We start from the raw sequence: 20851 nt of genomic DNA on the forward strand, positions 1-20851 counted from the left end.
CTTGTATGCCTTTTTAGTAAACGCGTTCAAACTATTGCATAAATTGGTCGAGGTGTGTTGTTCAAAATAATTAATCAAGATATTCACTGTATACACATCACAAGAATATCTTAAAATAGAAGAGCGCTATGTGATCAGACTATGTAATTATGGAAAATTATCTTGCCCCGCGCGAATCCGAAAATGTAGCGAAAACAGGTATACGATATTTGATCCTGCGTGATCTCGGCTTCTTTGTGGGTAAGCATCCGCATACGGTCAAGAAACAGTTACATTTTTATACCGCACAGTGTACAGTCACGAAACTGGCTTGTTACCGGAAACGATAATTACCGCAACGAGTGGGACTGTCTACAATCGCAGAAATAGACGCGATGCGAGGAGAGAATTTTTTGCGTGGTTCTGTTATAGTTGAATAAGTGGAAGTTCGCAAAAAAAATGACGAATTAGAGAATATGAAGAGCTATTGCATCATCAGACAAACATACATATCGCAAAAGTATGTGGTATCTTTCATATGATTATTAAATTTGTCACATGAACTCGTCACAAATGTGATTTTTCGTGATAAACTTTCTGTTCTCAGAAAAAATCAAAGAGAAGATGGAAAATTCTCGAGTTTATAGGAGCTTTCTCTTACGTAAACACGTTCCCAGAGTTCAATCGAGCGGTACGATCAATAATCGTCGGTAAGAAAAATTAAAATTTAAGTTTAATACGACATACAAGGTGTTCGATTTATAACTAGAATATAACGCTGCATATATACATATATGTTACAGATTTTTCGTGTAAACTCAGTTTTATTTTACAAAAAGCTTAGCTTTTTTATAATATAAAGCGCCGAATCTCTTTGCAGACCGGCATTTTATAAGAAAATCTAGGCTCTTTGTAAGAAAAACTAAATTTGCAAGAAATCTATAATATATATAATGCACAGACTTCTTCATATATTTCTAGCCATTTTTTAAAGATGTATTATCTTTCCTCTTTCTAAATTTTATATGCATATATTATACATATTATATAATAGAGAAAGTAAAAAAAAAAAAACACAATAGAATAAGCATTTATAAATTCAAAAAAAAGTAAACAGAGCATAAATGAAAGAATTGAACTGAATAAATGTGATACAAAATCGCGAAAACTGAAGTCTTATAAAATTCATTTTGATCATCTTTTGGCAACGAATGACAGAGAAAATCACACTGTCATTTTTTTGACACAGCGTTACGAAATAAAAATGATTGTCTCAAACTTCCCGAGAAATTTATGCCGCAATAAAAACCGCAATTTCTCCGTTAACATTTTTGTCAAAGAAGGACATGCGAAGAGAGATCGCCGGTATGTTCGCCGGGACGTAAAGATATAACCGGCCGGATAATCTTGATAAGAACCATTCTCGCGCGTGATCGAGGCGTAAGTAAATCTCACGTGCACGCGCGCGCGTAAATGTCATCGATCATATCTTTTCGATACGCACGCGAGATTCAAGACTCGCGCGAGAGGAACGAGACAGGAAGTCAGATACCTGTCGGCGGAGGGCGCGTTCATACCGGAATCGATAACGGCGAGGAGGGCAGCGCGCCGTGGGGAGGCCAGGATGCAACCCCGACGACGATGATGCACGTCGCAGGTAAATGGGTCGCGCGACGTAAAACACGCGCGCACGCGCGTGCGTGCGCCACGGCTCGGCATCGCAATTCCGACTTTTGCGAAATCGCCGAGATTCCCCGTGACCGGTTTCTGCCGGTATCTTCTCGAGCCTTCGGTGCTATCGCGGCTATTGCTTTGTCGTCTCTCTTTCTCTCTCTCTCTTTGCATCTGTTGGAATTGCTACTTATCTCGCAACTCACCTGCGTACACCTGTGCGCCTGACAGCGCTGTTCTCCGGAAGCGGCGTCCAAAATCCGCGGGCGCGAAAAGCGATCCGGTCCGTGACACACTCGCGACCTCGATCAAACCGCGTGCGTAAGAAAGGGGAAGGTGGGGAGGGGAGATGTGATAGATGGGGAACAATAATGACAAGGGCAAAAGAAGAGAAATGGGAAGAGGAACGAGAAAGAGTGATGCGCGGAAGAAGGAAATGGAACCGAGCGAGAGGGATAGACAACGGCGGAGAAAGAGACGAGATCTCGTATCGCGTGGGCGAAATGAGCGGGACAGAGTTTGTCTCGCGAAGAGCGAATGTCTTCTAATCTAAGACGATTGCGAATCTCTCGTGTCACGGGGAGGAAGGTGCGACGAGAGCCCGAGGAGAGCACACGGCACGCGCGCGGCTCTCTATCACGGCGGCATTTTCACTGAGGAAACGACGGCGAGGAACGAGAGAGAGAGCTCTTTGCGGCGAGACCCCCCCCCCTGAGTCGACGGAACCCCGTTTTCGTAAACGCTCACGGACTCTGCGCGTATCGGGAACGACCGGAGCGGGGTACGCATGCGCCTCCATTCACGATGGGTGCACGCGGGCGCGCCGTCTCTTATCAGCGGTGAGCGTCACGTCGGTGCGGGGGCGCATTTAATCCCCCTCTACCACTTTCTCGCGCGTGAAAGAGAGAGACGTGGAGTTTTGAGGGTTTTCAAAGAAAGGAGAACGCGAGCGAAACAGGAGCGGAGCCGGTTTCTGAAATACCCTAAGTTATAAAGTGTTAATTAACTCGTATGAGAACAATGTAAAATAAATTGAGATTGATTAATTTCATTAGAAAGAGAGAGAGAGAGAGAGAGAGGCAGAGAGATATTTGAAAATATTTTAAGGAGGAATGTAAATGAAACATGGATATAGTTAATTCAGTTTATAAAGAGATGTTAATTTTTATAGAGACAAATTTTTTCGAGCAATATTAAGCTTAAATATCAAGAATTCATTTTTTCAATTTCTTTGCTACATTTTTAGCGTGTAAAAAAAAAATATATATAGGAATGAAAGTAAAGATGTGAAAGAAATTGGCCATTTAGTTGACAATAAAAGTTACAATCAAACAATTCAACATCTAACGTAGATGATTTTATTTTTATTTTTTATTTTTTAATTTATAGACTTCTTTTTTAAATTCTTTTAATTACATTTTTCTCTTAAAATATCCAATATTGTAAAATAATTAGTAAAATTAAATGTCATTATATTTTATCTTTTCTACCATCAATATAGATAAGAATTAAACTAATATATATCATAAAAAAAAAGAAAAAGAAAGGGATGAGATATTATAGATATAAATATATAATGTGTGCTCTTTTATATTATATTGCCATTTCTTTTTAAGCAAAGATATTACAAATCTTCTCTTATCAGTTTACTCTACTCTCGAGAAGCGGATTTAGTCACGGCTATTTGATTCTCTTATCTTTAAACGTTGACTGTAGGAGAAAATGATGCAGTTTTGCTGCAACAGAGAGAGAAATAGAAGAGGAAACGTTTATAACGTTGCCGTAGGTGCAAATTTTAAACTCGCTAGACATATTTATCTTAAAATTTCTTCTCTCTCGCAAACAACGCAAACGATTTATAGTAAAGAATTAGTTAAATCTTCACTGATTTGTAATTTTGAAAGAAAGTATCTCGTTATTATACATACATAATCGCGAATGAAATAGTTTTTTATTAATTTTGCATATATTATGGATTACACTCTAGATAGATATATTGTAAATTATCTTAGCTAAATTATCTTAATCGTTTCCGCTTATCTTTTTAAAAACGCAACGGATGCTCAGCGAAAATAGATATACTCTTTAAATCGGATCAGGCACAGGAATTTTCGGCATACGACCTTCCATCATATCACTCAGTAGTACACTGATCTCCTGAAAGGAAATAATTTATTTAATTTACGCTTAAAATTAATGCCAATCTTCTAATTATCTCTCTTTTAAATGAACAAACATTAATTTAATTATTAAGCAAACATAATTGATAAGATATACACCTCTTCCCGCTGCATTCTCAGTCTATCGATAATGGGCTCGTTAAAGTTAGGATCATTGCTGGGATCCTCCAAAGTACTTTCGTCGCTCTTCGATACTTGCGGTATGCGGGAGATGTAGATTTGTTTGATGGTGTCTAAAATTGCCGATGATGGTCTCGTTTGAGGAAACTGCAAATCGATTCGTCCGAAGGAATCCGCGCCCGCCGGCATCATTAATGGCTTCTCATAATCTGTGCACTTTTCCTCCCTTGCGATTTATTCAATTTAAACGAACAATAAACGTCAAAATTCGCCAGAAAGCGCATATTATTTATAAGTATCAAACACTTACGTAAATGAAGAACCGAATCCGTAGTGAGATAATAGATCTTTAAGTCGTCGTACGAGAAATTTATCTTTAGACGAATAATAATAAAGACTTGCACCCAAATTATGAGCTATCGCTCTCAGTATCTTGCCAATAAATTCTTTTTTATCCGAGTCAAATTCCTGTTGCAATGATTAACACAGAATAGAATGCACAGATTTAAAATATTATAAATTTGTTTAAATATCAAAAATACGAGATATATGCTAATTTCATTGAAGAGATTTAGAATTTATTGAAAAATTAGCTTTGATAACTTATATATATATACACGTTCTTGAAATTAATCAAAAGACTTAAATTTTCAATATTAATTAATTGTATAGCGATTGTGGTATTTTGGAATTGAAATTAGTAGCATTTTTTTATTTTGTCTATCACATTATCTATGATAAAAAGAAAATATGCAATTTCTAATATAAAAATCTAGAATTAGAGCTAACAGATATTGAATCTAGAACAAAAAAAGAAATATTATAATATATACATATATATAAAATATACCTTGAATTCATCGTATCGTCCACCTAAGATACACATCTGCATCGGGAACGGATCAATTCCGCGTTCTATATCTTTTTTCATATTTGTTATTCTTTTTTCCCGTAATTTTTGAATCGTATCGGAATCATAACTCATTTTCAAACCGCTTCGTAGTACAGAAAGGGTTTCTTCGAAGGAAGTCCATAATTCTTCTGGTCGCGATAAATCTAGCATTATCAATATCACAGTATGATGAGGAGAATGTGTTAATGTAAATCCGGTCATTGCGACGGATACTAAAGAAGAAGCCAAGTGACCCACTTCCCACACGTGCACTATATTTTTCACCTGCATACACGGGCAGACATGCACACATACATACAGTATAGCATATTATTTATAAATTTAAGAATTTAATAATGGATTAAAGTTTTGATAAAAGTAATATAAATTTTTAAGTTTTAATTATAAATATATTGCAATAGCTGTTAACTGTTATTTGTTATGTAAATAAATTAATTTTGTAAAGTTTGTATGTGTGTATGTGTAATCAGAAAAATGAGAGAAAGATAAATGAATGTAATTGGCACGTTTATCACTTACTAAACTTTTCACAGTTTTGCGACCAAATGAATAATCCATTGCTATAGTCGGTTTTGGTCTTTCGTCTTTTTCAAGAAATCGATATACCATTGTTGTTTTACCCTAGAAACGCAACTGAAAATGCAAAATACGTCGCGACACAATACACTTCCCTAATTTTATCACTTACAATTCCTTTACTGCCAAGGATAATAATGGATCGTTCGTGAGTTTCATTTGGATCAGTCTTGCGTCTGTTTTCTTCTTCTATAGCGAGCCGTAATGCAGTTTCCCGCATAGATTCCTCACTATAAAATCAACTTTACTATAAGTTATTCTATGTCAAAAATATATGATAACAAGTATAATAGATAATAGATAGTAGGAGTATCGTAAATTATATATTTATTAAGTTGTATATATCTGTACTAAAGGATCATGTATAGATCTTTTTTTCGAATCTCCTATTTGTAAATTATTATTGTAAAATTACTGATATGTTAAATGAAAAAACATTTTTATAAAGATTTTCTCAGATTAATGGTTTGATATAATCATTTAATTTAATAGTATATTATAATAATACATGTTTCTTTAATATATATAATACAAAAAAGGGCCAACGCGAATTAAATATATACAGAATAAATTAATCACCGTTTTTCTGCTGACATTGTTTTTAAAACAGTAAAGAATGATACTACAAATTGTAGTTGTATTCGCACAATTCCGTGTTTCTTTAGGTTATGGACATGTTTTACTTTTTGTTACTATAGAGACAGGTGAACGATCATTTGATGTACCATTCTTGCATGATGTAAATTTGTATATATATTATTGCAGAGATGTGAATGATCGGTATGCAATATATGTATATACATATAGTGCAATAGAGCACAGTATTCGATGTAGCTGTTTAGAAACGATAAATCATTAATTTCTATATTATTTTACATTCCTTAATGTCCAGTCTTGATTTACAGAATTTAATAGGCATTAGAATTTGTTTACATTTAAATAAATAATATATGTTATATTAATCTATCTTTCAACTGTCGCAGTGTTATTAATCTTTTGATGTTCATAATACATTATGCAAGAGAGAGTACAAGATATAATAATTTACATCTACGTTTAATCGCTTTCCTACGTAACGACTCATTCGTATGCGCGATGATCTAACGCGAGGTCATCAGTCTTGGTAAAGAAATATCCATGAGGAAATATCTTTTATGGTAATTAACTCTGACTACTTTCATTTAATTTTGATTTTTCCATGATAAAGAATATGTTTTCAGAGTTTTACAATATCCATTTCCGCTGGATCATAACGCATAGTCCTCTAAATTTGTGAATCTGTTATGAATTAAATCGATTACTTTTTGTGTACCTTCTTTCCGTACATTATATACAACTTTTAGACTAGAAGAAGTCAGGAATGCAATGCACATTACAATTCGCAATAAAACTCAACATCTTTTGAACCAAATACAAATTCGAAAGTGCGTTTTTTGGAATATTAAATTTTTCATAATTACGAACACATCGTCTTTCATATGTAAGTATTGTAGTAAATTATTTGTTATGTAAGAGTTGCGATATTACAAATTATGAAGAATATTAATGTTAAGTAATATAAGCAATTTTTTCTGAAGAATTAAAAATGACGAGCACGCATCTTTTTTATATTTTTTTTAAGCGCGCACCATACAATTTATTTTTATAACGTATTGATTATAATCAATGCAAGATTTACATAATAAACATATAACGATTAAAGCAGTCATATTCATCTCGTTTTTATTTTTTTTTTAATTTTAATTTAATTTAAACTTTTTTTTAAATTTTAATTTGATTTCTATATACATTATATGCTATACAATTTGTTTCAATTTAATTATTGTTGAAATACTTGTTACGAAAAAATATCTTTTAAAAAAACGTCTAATTTTGGAAATATAGGCTGCGGGCATACTAAATACAATACGTACAAAAAAACTTACAAATTGCTATGCTTCGTTTTGTTAGACATCGTAATACATCGAAATGCCTGTAAAGGATAATATTAAATTGCATGAAAATAAATACTGTTTCTCTCTGCCTTTTTTTTTTTAAAATGACGAGCACGCATCTTTTTTATATTTTTTTTAAGCGCGCACCATACAATTTATTTTTATAACGTATTGATTATAATCAATGCAAGATTTACATAATAAACATATAACGATTAAAGCAGTCATATTCATCTCGTTTTTATTTTTTTTTTAATTTTAATTTAATTTAAACTTTTTTTTAAATTTTAATTTGATTTCTATATACATTATATGCTATACAATTTGTTTCAATTTAATTATTGTTGAAATACTTGTTACGAAAAAATATCTTTTAAAAAAACGTCTAATTTTGGAAATATAGGCTGCGGGCATACTAAATACAATACGTACAAAAAAACTTACAAATTGCTATGCTTCGTTTTGTTAGACATCGTAATACATCGAAATGCCTGTAAAGGATAATATTAAATTGCATGAAAATAAATACTGTTTCTCTCTGCCTTTTTTTTTTTCGTCCACGACCACATATATATTTGTTCCAGAAAATAAAATTTCTATGGATATATATATCTACGATAGTGTGTATATATATATTATAGTAATTTCTTGAACACTGTGGTCGGTAAAAATATTTGGGAGAGGCGTATGACACGATTATACAATGTAATCACAAAATTATAATATTAAATATGAAAACAATGAATGTATGATGTAAGTTGCTCATAAAAAAGAAATTATATTGTCGGGATTATAATAGGAAATAAGTTATGATTATATCATTTGTGTGTGAAAAATTCACTTTTTAATATTAAAGGTCCTATTTTATAGAAACATTATGTTTGTTGTTCTCTTTACATCAAACTAACGAAACTGTATCGTGTTTTGTCAGCACATATATATCATGATATTTAGCATCAATGAAGTATTCACGATTTTACGAATCATAAATTCAATGCAAGTAATACTTCTTTTATAAAATCTGTCAGGCAATCGGTGAACATCGATACCGTATGTTTCATGTTTTTCAGATATAACTAATGATACAAGGAAGACAAATGTGTGTCACAGAGATTAGTCACCTTTTTCTATAATATTTCATTGCTTCTATAATGCAGTATATCACGCGCTCTGCATGTTATCTAGTCCATATGTCACTCATCCAATTATCGTTTAACTCTTCGCTCGGTAGAACTTTTAATTTTCTCAAGGCTTCGAGATAAAATGTGAGTTCCGACGTGACCACGCCATGCTGCGGGCCACCATTATTCACTACATTCATTTTAACCAGTTGCTCCCTAAGTTTCTCCTTGAATGATGAATTTACCTTGCGGTAAAGAGATTGTACTTCGACAGTAGGCAAAATTCCAGAGACGGCTTCGTGAAGTTTTATTAGATAACTATGTGAGCAAAAAAGATATATACATTTTAGAAGAAGCATATATATATATAAAATTATATAATTGAATATATTGAGACATTTACCTAGAAATATTTCTGAAAGATCTGGATGGCACTGGAGGTCTTGCTGTCCATTTGGATATCTGTCCGCCCAGCAAATTGTCTACGATAGTGAGAATTTTTCCTTCAATCTCACGTACATGCGCGCGTATGTCCCTTTCAACACTATCTAATAAAGCCACCCCTCCACTTATACCGGATGTGCCAAATCCTCGACTAGGATTTTGTTCTGTGAGTGCTGTATATTAAAATATATATTGAGGATAGATATTCTCTCTCTCTCTCTCTCTCTCTCGTGTATCTATATGATGCTGCTTTTGATTTGATATAAGAATACTTGATATATTTTATATATCAAATACGACGTGGATTTACCTTGGAAATGCGTCTTGACAAAGGGCATGAACCACAATATAAGCTTGAGACTTCGTGCCGCCAATACGAGTATCGTACTTGTAATGGTTTTTAAGCCTGCGACGTGCATTGCGCCCGCACCTAAAACTAGTTGACAGCATCGAGAATTATAATGTCTTAATAATTCGGCTAATTGTCTTCCTATGGTACCAGATAAGGCGACCAATTCACTACCGGTCCTAAAAAAAGATCGTACGTTATACCATGCAAAGTTTACGAACAGACACTATCTTTACCTGCAGTATTCGTGTATCATCTGTATAAGCATCAAAGCAGTACCAACAACGGCGAATTTTTCATCGCCGACCATGATAAAATTTTCTATACTCTCATTTCTCGCGCCATCCTCGCGCGTAAATATTTTAAGCGGAAAGCATTTGTTCTCGTATACATATGCCACTAGCGATTGAAATTCTAACGGCACGTCAGCTTGTTTCCACCTTTCGGATTCCAATAGTAGCGTTAATTTAGTTTTACGTTCATTATGAAAGCGTTGTACAAATTTACTCGCTTGTGCCTGTAAAAAAAGATCATATGGAAGAGTTAGTTTACCTGACAGAGCTTAAGGTCAATTTTGTACGAATACTATGTGTGACGTATACTTAAATAATAATTACCTTAAATGCCGATCGTAATGCAGTACACTGTTTGCCACAAAGTTTCTCGCAAGCGTGCGTGAATTCTTCAACCATATTGGCCAATTGACAAACCTGAGCGGTCGTTGCTTTCTCGCTCAACCAAGAGCTCTTATCATTCCACGTTTGACATTCCTTATTCTCTTCTAATTTATTCTGCGAGTTATCAGCGATAATCTTGTCGTTGTGAAGTTTATCCTTCTCGTTTGTTCCCGCCGAAAGTAGATTGCCCATTCGCTCGTGGCAATAATCACATACAGAGGTAATCATATCAGTGAGCTTGTTAATTACTCGTGTATGCTCTTCTTGAGTGAGTAATCGATCAAGTACTGATTCATCAAATGAGCCGTCGCATAAACGTTCGGCTGACAAGTCCGCTGTGTCTCTCATCACATCATGAACTGCCTAATAAAAATATTCACACAATTCTTATATATATATAATGCACTAGTCCCTCTCTAACTTAAGAAAAATAATGGTCGTCACAATCTCGAGACCGCAATATTTGGTGTTGTTTAATTCTCATAATTATATATTCCACAGCATAAGAGAGAGTGTAAGTGAAACAAAATCTCATATTTAACATTAATTTAAAAAATTTCTCTGATATAATAAATAATATAACGTAAAAAATAAAGTGAAGAGCATACGAGTTACGTCCTTTTCAAATTGTATATACCTTAACTCGTAATAGAAGTGATGTGAAAGATTGTATAGTATTGTGGAGCAAAGTTAATCTTTCCGTCAAAGAGAGACCCCCGACTTCGAGAGCTGCCGCTTGCTGATCGCTACAACAGTCGCTCGCTGCCAGTGCCTCTATCACCCGTTGCTTCGTCAAGGCTCTTACAGTAGTCACAGCTTCCTCTTTGTACGTATCCACAAATTGAAAATGTTTCTGACGTAGTAGACCAGAAATGATGGAAACCAGTTTATCCTGTTCGTTGAGTACGTACAAATGATCTCACTGGGAAGAGATGTATGAAGGTATGTTTGCTACGAACTAGGGATAGAAAGCGATGCGAAAAATTGTGAAAGTACTTACACCGTCTAAAACGGTATTCTCGCCACTCAACGGTCTATTGAGATCCGCAGTCGCGTATCTTTGAAATTCAGTCGACAGCATCTTATCCACGAGTTTCTCCATTTCAGTTAATTGAGAACTTAAATGTCTAAATCAAATAAACATACAACGATTACGTTTGTAACGTGTTGATAATTCATCAATTATTCGTTAAAGAAGATTACGCGGACGTATAATAGATAATGAAAAATAATCTCTTCAGAGTTTCTGGATGTTTACCTAAAGCTATGTATTCCGTTTAATTCTTGCAAGAGAATTTCTTGCGTCGTGGAAATAAGGTCTAACGCCGCAACGTAATCTGGAGTGGATAGCAGTAATTGTATCATGGGTTGGCTTTGATGCACGGTTGCCATAAGTTTTAATTTCTCTTGTACCAATAATCTGTTAGATCTAGCACGTTCTAGGCTAAATAAAAAGAACAAGAAAATATTATGCAAAATATTTACATTGATGCAATTAAATATATTATTGCTACATTCGCGCGGAATATCCTGAGCAAGTCGTTATATAATTTTTATATTTGTTTAAGATATACTCTTGTTTAATGAATTTTTAAAATATATGGTTCATTTGCTGTGCATATACTCACCGTAAAATTTCCAGAGAATTCTTGACTAGATACTTATCGACTTGATGAATATTCTTCCTGAGGGCTTTCAGAACCGTAATGGTTTGAGTGAGCTGTTCCATAAGCACGTCATGAGATGTCATTGCATGAAAAAAGGCTTGAGATTTCGACGCGACTTGCTCCGCTATCCGGACTTCCACAATATCCAGATAGTGACTAAGCTGTTACAGAATATTGCATATAATTTGGATTATTGAAACCTTGGTAATTAATTTTCGTGTATATATTTATGAAATTATTATTTCTATAATCTGTCAAAATATTTAAATTGACAGATGTAATGTCAGTAGCAAAAGTCTGTTCCTCTTTTATAACTATACCTTTTCTTGCATTTGCTTTACATGCAAAACGATATTGCATTCTTCGGTTAAAAGACCGTTTTTCGCAAACGGGAACACAGCATCAAAATTATCTTTTTGTGAAAGATCTAAATTTGGTATTAAAAAGATCTTTGGAATACTAGCTAAATCAAATTGCAGCCGATCTAAAGTAAAAGAAAAATATGTTATAGTTCCTACAATATATTAAAAAAAAGTTATACTATAATTTGTAAAACAACAGAGAAAAATCAGATAGATATAAGTTTGCATGACTGATCACTATATAAATCGAAATATATAATACAAAGTTAAATTTAATATTGAAGCTTAAAAGATTTTGGCGAATTGAACTTGTATGTAATTACATAAGAGAAAACTAATCTTTTTCTAATTAAGTTTAAACAAATTTTATTTTTTAATAGAAAGATATAACACTCTTTATATAATAAAAATAGAATATTATTTGATTATTAAAATATTTATTCTGATAAAAATAAAACGCATCGCACTAAGAGAAATAAAGGATTTTAACTCTCCGTTTATGAGAAATAGGATTTTAACTTATTTTTTGCATAAAAAAACTAATTTGCTCTTATAATTGATTTCCAAATATATCTCTATTTTTCTTTTTCTTAAGTACATCTTCTATGTACAATACATAAAACATTAAAGACCCTTACCCAATGATTTCACCTTCCTAAGATTCGGAAAATTTTGGAGTAATTCATTCGGAGTAGCCGGCCTATTTGCGCTCGAGTTCATACGCGAATGTTTTCGATATCTCTGAAAGAATAAATATAAATATAAATGTAGATTTTTCTATTGTTCACACACAGAATAAAAACATATTGGAACTTATTAGACATAATATTCATTAAAGAAGTTGTAAGTATTGATTACCCTTGCAATTTTTTTTAAATATGTCTCGAAATGTTGCATTGTGATCTCAGGAAGGTAAGGACTCTTCGGAATGTCCACTTTTTCCACAAATCCATCTCCCCAGGTACGAGTTAAAAGATTACTCTGCTTTCCCTTGAACGGATCGTTTAGGACAGCAGGTAAATTTTGCGCAGCCGAATAGATGGTCCATGACGAGCCACTCTCGGATAATTGGCCGTTGCTTTTTCGTTGCTGTTGCATAACTGCGTGCTTAGTGGCGTGTGCTATATAATCCTTATCAGAGACACCTTCCACAGGAAGACTAGTGCACACCTCATTATAGCCATAGAGACACACGAAGGATCCACCTTCTCTAGAACAATGTTGATCTCTCAAGTGCCTAGAACAAGTTGCAAAATAGTGCATTGTCATATATTAATAAATATAATTAAGACGGTAGGCGTATTTTTTCAAATACTGTTAAAGTGATACGCGAGTGCGTTTTCAGTTATTACATCGAAAGCCTATATAATTTTGAAATGTAACTTTAAATTGTTGAATTATGAAAAAAAACTCGCGAAATGTATCGTCGTTTTAGCAAAACGGAGCATCGTGACTGACAGACGTTAGACAGATGGACCCACCTAACGAAGTCTTGGATTTGCTTGAATGTCTGGTTGGTGCAATGCTCGCATACGAAAACCATGGGTATCGAGTCGGATTCTCTCGCGATTTTTGCCATTGCCCGTATGTCACTTCAGCTCACCATCGTGATGTCGAGAGGCGCGTTTCGGAGCACTGCTCGGCCGGAGAGATTCTCAGTTCTCACACGCACGACCAGCGCGTACACGTCCCCACTTACAAATACACACGTTTTACGATACGTACACGTTGGCCAACTCAAAAACGAGACAGCCGGCTCGGCGAAGGTCACTAACAATATCCTCTTCACATGTGATCTCTCTCTGTCAACCTCTCTCTTGATAAAATTTTTATTATTCGTAAACGGGGTATCCAAATCATGTTAATGACTATGCGTCATTGTTTTCAATGCGCCGCGCATTTTTGATGACTCATAATTCGTATTTGTCAGAGCACGAGTTATTCTTTCGAGGACATTGTGAACACGCGTCCCCAGCGTCACGCGCAAGACTGAATCGAACCAACAATGAAACGTGCCGTTACATTCTTCAGATGGCGTGTTGGTGAATGGAAGAACTTGCTATCATTTTCCCTCCTATGTTGTTTCAATTTTCCTTGCCTACAGGTCGTCGCAAAAGACATTGACCTCTTTGGAGTATATCGGCTCCATTTCGCAGATTACACAATTGTATCTGCAATCATTGACAATAAATAAGCTCGATTCGTATACGATCTCTAATTTAATGATTTAATATATTGTATATATTACAAATTGTAGCATACAATGTAGTTGAGTCAACAATAATACATATATAAATACTCATATTTTTTCAAATGCTGAAGCAAAAGCAAATATTGAATGATTATTCATTCCTGCAAAAAGAAAAACAAATATAAAATTGACATTTTTATGACAAAAATAAGTAGCAACTTTAATTTTTTTAGACGATCTTTAGGAAATCGTTAACTTTAAAAAGTAAATTTTTGATTTTACTTATATTTTAACAATTTAAGTTATATAACATTAAGTTATATACTATTATTTTTTAATTTTTATTTTTTGTGTTAATTTTTATAGCAAAAAAATTTGTTTTTTATTAATATTTGTTATATTAATATTTATTATATTTTATATAATCAACTAAATTATTGCACTAGTATCGCCCTTGATTTTGTATTTGGATCTGTATCGATTCCTCTCTACTGAGGGTATTGATTCATCCCACTTCGGAAGCTGAATATGTAATAAACGATAGAAGACAAACGTATACAGGGTGTCCCATAATTCGCGGATCACCCGCCATGTGCAGGTAGAGCAGATGAAACCGAGAAGAAAAGGTAAGAACATTTTTTATACCCTACGGATTAATCTATCTATATTTAACTTCTCAATGCAATAGACTTTTACTTGTATGATAGATCATAAGTATTATGAATAAAGAACAATTTTGTACAAGTTACTGTAATTTTATTTTTTGTTACACATGTAGAAAGAACATTGCTGTCACATGAAATGTCGGACTTAAGAAATTATTTTGTGAACACTTGTTTGGATGGGCGATTCGTCATGTTTTCTATTACAAAATTATTTTATGTCTCATCAGATTACGTTGATATATTTCTTTATGTTTCTGCATTTCTCGCCTCATTTTATCATTTGTTTTCCTTCAATGTTTTCGGTCTTTTTAATATGTACGTTGCAGCTGTTTCAATCTGTGTTAATATTATTATGTGTAACAATGGAATATTATTAGTATTTGCGATAAAAATGGCTGTTCGTCCTCTAAATTGCTTCAATTATTCAAGATGACATTATATAATATGCGTAAAATTGCATCGCAAAAAGATTCGATAGAAAATATTTGCAGTATCAAAAAAGATTTAACTTAACAAAGATGAGTAAATGGCAGTCTGAAAATATTCTTTTCGCGAAGTAGACAAGAATAATATAAATAATAAGTATATATAAACAGTTGTCTCTGTGTTATTATCATTGACAATTTGATCAGATGATATTGATCAAGTGACATTGATTCTCTAATTTATCTTTGTGATTGTTATTCCGGGTTACGCGACTGGCAATAATCTAAAATTTGCATTGCGGATGAATTGAATGAGACAGGTATTGCATGGCTTCTTCAATTTAATGATAATAATTATTGGCTTTAACGCCAACGATTATTATTATTATTATCGTTCTCGCTTGTTCGTGGTAGAGATGGTGGTGTTGGTATGGCTTGAGTAATCTGCATAGTTTGTCTCATTTGCTCCTGTTCCTGCTGTTGTTGATGCTGACTCCGGCGTACTTCGTGAGCCAGTAGTTTTTGACGCTTCTCCTCCATCAATCGCTCGCGATGCTTGTGTATATAATCGTATACGTTTGGAAGACCCATGATCACGCAAGCCGATAATGCCGATCTGCATATGTTCATATCCGTTGCTTCATACCTGCGTTTGCATACAATTATAAGAATAAATATTATAATTTCTAGCCACAGAAAAGTGGCTAACAGGAATCAGATGCCTGTGTTATCAGACGTTCCTTTTTCGTTGTAAATTTGATTGCACGTCACAGAATGTTTCATAAATTTTAAATATTTTGAGTTATATAAAAGAGATATGTCCAAAAAATTAAATTTTGCGAGATTTCCAAATAAACATTTATTACATTACAGTTAGATTTGCAATTATTTTTATATCAGCTGTTTATACTGTTTTAATATAGTATTACTTTCTTATATAGAATTGTAAAATGGATTGATGATAAATTAATTACCATTCGTTCGTTTTTTCATCGTAACATTCCACTTGGTACGTCGTAGTAACACCGTTAAATCCACCGATAGCAAAAATCATATCGTCAATGACTTCAATGGCAAAGTTGCTACGCGGATTATACATATCCGGAATATGACTCCACGTGTTCGTAGAAGGCTTATATTTTTCCCCGCTGCACATTCTCGATATTCCGTTGAAGCCTCCTTTATAGCCAGAGATTGTTAATTTGCTTGCAACATTTACATATTTATTTTGCAATAAAATAAAAAGTAACGAGAAAGGAAATTTTTTTTTAAATTTTACAATGGGTTAAATTCTGATATTTGTGCGTGATTGATAAAATTCAGATAAATATGTACAAGGCATACTAAAGCAGCTTTAAGCGTGAAACAGTTTTGGAATTAAGAGTTTTCTTCTATATACAAATACTTGTGCATATGTTTTGCAAGTACCGTGACAGGATTTCTTTCGCAATAAGTACATGTCTTAATACCAATAACATAAACGTAGCCGTGATAAGATATGCACGACACGCCGCTCCTGCGTGACCTCATTGCAGTTATCATTGTCCACTGATTGGTGTTTGGATCATATACCTCGGCTGTATTCAGACAATCATGCCCGTCGAAACCGCCCGTAATATATATTTTGTCTATAGAACATACGGAAAATATATATACTAATAGAATGATTGTTATGTTGCAAAAATAAGATTGACAGAGATTTATAAGCACATCAAATTGAAAATTTGAAAATTTATTAAGGAAGAAATAAAAATTTGTCTTCTCTCTCTCTTTTTATATTATATACATTCCTTTCTTTTCAATAAATAACTTTTTTGTACTATTTATTTTTTTTTCTTAGTGTATACTTTAATTACTTATATCCATATTTATATTATATATAACAAAAAAATTATTAATATATATGTATGTGTGTGTCATATTAAAAAATTATTTTACAAAATACTTGTCCCCCCCCCTCTCTTCATCTCAAAATATATCTGCATTTTTAATACAGCAAAATTATGCTACAGCCAAGATCTTTAGACGAAATAAAATAATTGTAATAATGTGCTTATTTTAAGACTCAAATAGTACCGTTCAAAGTAGTTGCGCTGGCGTCAGATCTCTGCACGTTCATAGGTGCAATGAGGGACCACTGATTTGTCTTATAGTCGTAACGCTCCGCCGTTTTTTGCCGATGATATCCATCATATCCTCCCATCGCGTAGACCAGATCGTTCAAAACTGCCACACTAACGTAACATCTGCGACAAATGAAGGGAGCCTGATGCGAGCTTTCGTTGCCAGTGATATTAGAGGAGCTAGTCACTGAACTTTGGTTTATATTGTTTTCACAATATCTATACATATACACATTTTTATATTTTTCTACATCTAACATCAATTTTATTATGTAGTACATTTAACTTTTTGGATTAATTAGAAAATGTGCATTAGATATGATTTTAAGAATGAATATATAAACGTACTATTTTATTCATTTCTTAAATATCTATAATTGTAAATAAATGGACAATAAAATTAATATCATTGTAAATAAATTGACAATAAATATCAACAGACAATAATATCATCCACAAATCTTTCACAGGACTAGTGACTAGCCCCTCTGAAATATATTCGACCTTCTAGCGTTCATGGGAGCAACCTCTCGCCACACCTTGGTCACCGCGTTGAAACAACGACAACTGTTGAAATAATCGACCCCGTCGAACCCTCCGATAACGTAGATATTGAATCCAATCACTGCGAGTCCATGATAAGCTCGTGGACTGGTTGGATCTGTTTCTTCGATCTAGAGAACTCAAGATCGCATATAAATAATTGCTATAACTCTATTGAAATAATATTTATTCCAATTTTAGTATAAAACGTGGCTTTATTGTTAGAGAAAATCATGAATACTATTTCGTTCAATTTCTCTTGCATGAAACCAATAGAATTAATAAAAAATAAAAGATAATTTGTATATATTCACTATACAAATAGTCCTACCATTTGTATTTTTCGATTTTTACAGCTTACTTCGCGATTATTATGCACGCAGATGGCAAAACGAGACGGTATTTTTTCGCGTTAAAAAGAAATTGTACATTAAAATATCATTGATACTACCGGAATCCATCGATCTGCTCTCGTATCATAAGTCTCGATATAATTTGTTGGCGAGCCACCGCTCCATCCACCGATGGCGAACAAAATCTCATGTGGAACTCTAGGTCGCGCGATTTCCGGTGTTGGCACTTCTCCGTCTTTCTGGGTGATCATCTCCAAATCGTATAGAAATTTCAGAGTTTCGATGATGATGGGTCTACACGCATCATTGCCCACGACGTAAGGATGATCTTTGACATTCTCCAGAAAAAACTGCGTGTCTAAGAGACCGAGTCTAATATTCTTCATTAGGTCCACTATATAATCTTTTCTAGATTCTAGATCGTGATTTATCCATCTCAGTATCAGCTCCCAAACCGTCTGCTCGCTTTTCACGTTTAGTTCATCGGCGCCGACTAACGGCTTTAATTCCTCGATGGGTAAATATAAAATTTCTTCGCTTCTCTGAGATACCTAACGTAAATTTGAAGAGAATGAAATCGGAGGGGAAGAATAAAATATGTAAAAATTATTACGTTGATCGCACCTCGACAAAGTGTCCTACAATAAAACGATAAGCATCATTTTCCAACTTTTTGCAAAAATGCTGACGAGCGAATCTCATCACTCCGATGCAATTTTCCGGCGCCAAATTATCCCTTAGATAGTCGCAGCACAGATCAAGTACACCCAGAATACTTAAATAATCCGCCGTGGTCAACAATTCGCATACATTTTCACGATTCACATCAATAGATCGCAAATATGCGTATTCCAGCAAAAGATTCATCATCGGGCTCGTCACACCTGGTAGAAGGACATCGGTTTTCTCACGAGAATGCAATGTAGTTGTGAATAATGTCCTGTAAAATTAATTGGGCAATGAAAGTTGCGAACATTAATCCGATATTTATTTTAATTAATATATAATAATTTATATTATTTATTTTAAAAAGATAATATGTTTATTTTGATAGAAATTTATTACAAAAATTAAGATAGCAAAAAAAACAGCATCAATAAAATTATTAAATTCTACGGATTATTATTATTATAAGGAATATTCATTGATTTTGCATATAGTAATAAATTTGTATATTTCATAAAATTAATATATTTGTGCATTGATAGGCAAAATTACTTTCTTTTTAGATAATTATCATATATACATATGTACACACATACATAATGTAAAGCTTGAAGAGAATATGTCGGGTAGAATTAAAAACCTGAAATAAGTACTGCATGCTGAAAGTATAGCTCGGTGAATCGGGAAAACACCACCGTCCTCTAATCTCAATACTGCATCGCAAAGCAAATTATTTTGTCGGAAATCGTAGAGTGACTGCATCGCTTGTGTGCTCATGCAACGGCCGCCGCTTTCGGCTATCAAACGTTGGTTATTTGCATTACATTTTTCATCTTTTCTGTTGCTCGTACTTGGTTCTACATCCATATCAAAATTAGAATAATTGAGACGTTTGGTGGTCCCGCGAAGATATTAACCCGATGGATTACAACATTAAAATATTTTTATTAAATTAAACAGTTTTTCTTCAATAGATCTACGGAAAAGAAAATAAATAGTGAGTATTTTAATTTCAAGCGGAGTAATAGACCACGATTGCATAAGATTGCAGATAACGATAAAAAGATTATATAATTATAACATTAAAATTATAATAATAATTTAAGATTAAAGGTTAAAGATGTGTGGCATGAATTAACACTTTTTTTTATTAAAATGAGATAATGTACCAAAATATAATTAATAAATTATTAATAAAATATTTTTGAATTATATTGGTTAAGTATGTATACGCGATAAACTATTATTATATAATCATACATATATATATATGATCGAACTGTTTTGCTATTTGTATATATTATTTTAAAAGAATGTATATAGCTTATATATTTAAAAATTTATTTTACACTTACTGAGTAAGAATAATTATTTCCTGAGAATTTAGTGATCGCGCGGGAGGTTAGCAGTTCGTATCGATCTTGGTGTAGCTTGACTTTTACAATTTGCGACTTGATAATTTTTCGATCTGGGATGAGGTTGTGATTGCGATAAAGTCCCGCTCGCGATCAGTTGCTGAGAGTGATTAGCAATGGCTGGAATGTGCTACCGTGTGTCGGGTTCATATGTGCCGGAATTTGGAATGTGTCAAAATTTTGACACGTGAACGGAAGGATCGAAGACCGATTCGTGAACTGGAGAAATGCAGAAGGCCGTGAAGGGGAATGAATGCGGTGAGGGGATTGTAAGAGGGAGATACAAATTATTTTGTATGATTTTAAAAGCGAATAAGTGTCGCGCCTGGCTGTGACATGTGGTCTTACATGTCCGCCGTTCAATCAGAAACTGCTGCTCGACAAAAGAGATCCTTCTGTTCCTGCTTCATACCGAGCTTGATACAAGTTTTTTGTTATTAATTAAGTTATTAATTTATTTCAAATTGTCGTAAATTA

General features: G+C 33.7%; 4 protein-coding genes across 11 annotated transcripts in view; all 4 read right to left on the reverse strand.

The window, feature by feature from the left end:
- Positions 1-2356, reverse strand: part of LOC115237985 (protein numb) — a 75489-nt gene extending 73133 nt beyond the window's left edge. For both annotated transcript variants that reach the window (XM_029811470.1, XM_029811461.1), the window contains exon 1: positions 1857-2356. The gene's annotated coding sequence lies outside the window, so the exon portion shown is untranslated. The remainder of the gene's footprint in view (positions 1-1856) is intronic.
- Positions 2357-3224: 868 nt separating this feature from the next.
- Positions 3225-7467, reverse strand: LOC115237912 (cytoplasmic dynein 2 light intermediate chain 1). Of its 3 annotated transcripts, none has more exons than XM_029811299.1 (8): positions 7365-7413; positions 6019-6717; positions 5552-5669; positions 5383-5484; positions 4801-5127; positions 4261-4418; positions 3930-4176; positions 3225-3807 (listed from the first exon to the last, which is right to left on the reverse strand). In XM_029811299.1, the coding sequence occupies exons 2-8, from the start codon at positions 6033-6035 to the stop codon at positions 3736-3738; spliced, it is 1041 nt and encodes a 346-aa protein (XP_029667159.1). In that variant the 5' UTR covers positions 6036-6717; positions 7365-7413; the 3' UTR covers positions 3225-3735. The 3 variants fall into 3 exon arrangements, with proteins under 3 accessions (XP_029667159.1, XP_029667169.1, XP_029667150.1); XM_029811309.1 differs by having other exon boundaries at positions 6019-6273; positions 7365-7381; XM_029811290.1 differs by lacking the exon at positions 6019-6717 and having other exon boundaries at positions 7365-7467.
- Positions 7468-7524: 57 nt separating this feature from the next.
- LOC115237901 (vacuolar protein sorting-associated protein 54) lies at positions 7525-14198 on the reverse strand. Of its 2 annotated transcripts, XR_003884410.1 has the most exons (14): positions 13475-14198; positions 12852-13230; positions 12632-12734; positions 11952-12115; positions 11593-11792; positions 11223-11408; positions 10965-11091; positions 10602-10856; positions 9905-10327; positions 9524-9804; positions 9249-9466; positions 8898-9111; positions 8495-8812; positions 7525-7864 (listed from the first exon to the last, which is right to left on the reverse strand). XR_003884410.1 is itself a non-coding variant. In XM_029811274.1 (13 exons), the coding sequence occupies exons 1-13, from the start codon at positions 13570-13572 to the stop codon at positions 8551-8553; spliced, it is 2910 nt and encodes a 969-aa protein (XP_029667134.1). In that variant the 5' UTR covers positions 13573-14198; the 3' UTR covers positions 7630-8550. The 2 variants fall into 2 exon arrangements, 1 of the variants encoding a protein (XP_029667134.1); XM_029811274.1 differs by having other exon boundaries at positions 7630-8812.
- Positions 14199-14918: 720 nt separating this feature from the next.
- Positions 14919-20842, reverse strand: LOC115238051 (kelch-like protein 10). Of its 4 annotated transcripts, none has more exons than XM_029811565.1 (9): positions 20315-20842; positions 19600-19816; positions 18918-19233; positions 18392-18844; positions 17902-18071; positions 17351-17520; positions 16744-16902; positions 16249-16453; positions 14919-15920 (listed from the first exon to the last, which is right to left on the reverse strand). In XM_029811565.1, the coding sequence occupies exons 2-9, from the start codon at positions 19734-19736 to the stop codon at positions 15638-15640; spliced, it is 1893 nt and encodes a 630-aa protein (XP_029667425.1). In that variant the 5' UTR covers positions 19737-19816; positions 20315-20842; the 3' UTR covers positions 14919-15637. The 4 variants fall into 4 exon arrangements, 3 of the variants coding, with proteins under 3 accessions (XP_029667425.1, XP_029667418.1, XP_029667433.1); XM_029811558.1 differs by having other exon boundaries at positions 19600-19935; XR_003884436.1 differs by having other exon boundaries at positions 16703-16902; positions 19600-20708.
- Between the last annotated feature and the right edge of the window lie 9 nt (positions 20843-20851).

This window comes from Formica exsecta, unplaced genomic scaffold, assembly GCF_003651465.1.
Source record: "Formica exsecta isolate Colony F162 unplaced genomic scaffold, ASM365146v1 scaffold115, whole genome shotgun sequence".
In the NCBI taxonomy this organism is placed as follows: Eukaryota; Metazoa; Arthropoda; class Insecta; order Hymenoptera; family Formicidae; genus Formica; species Formica exsecta.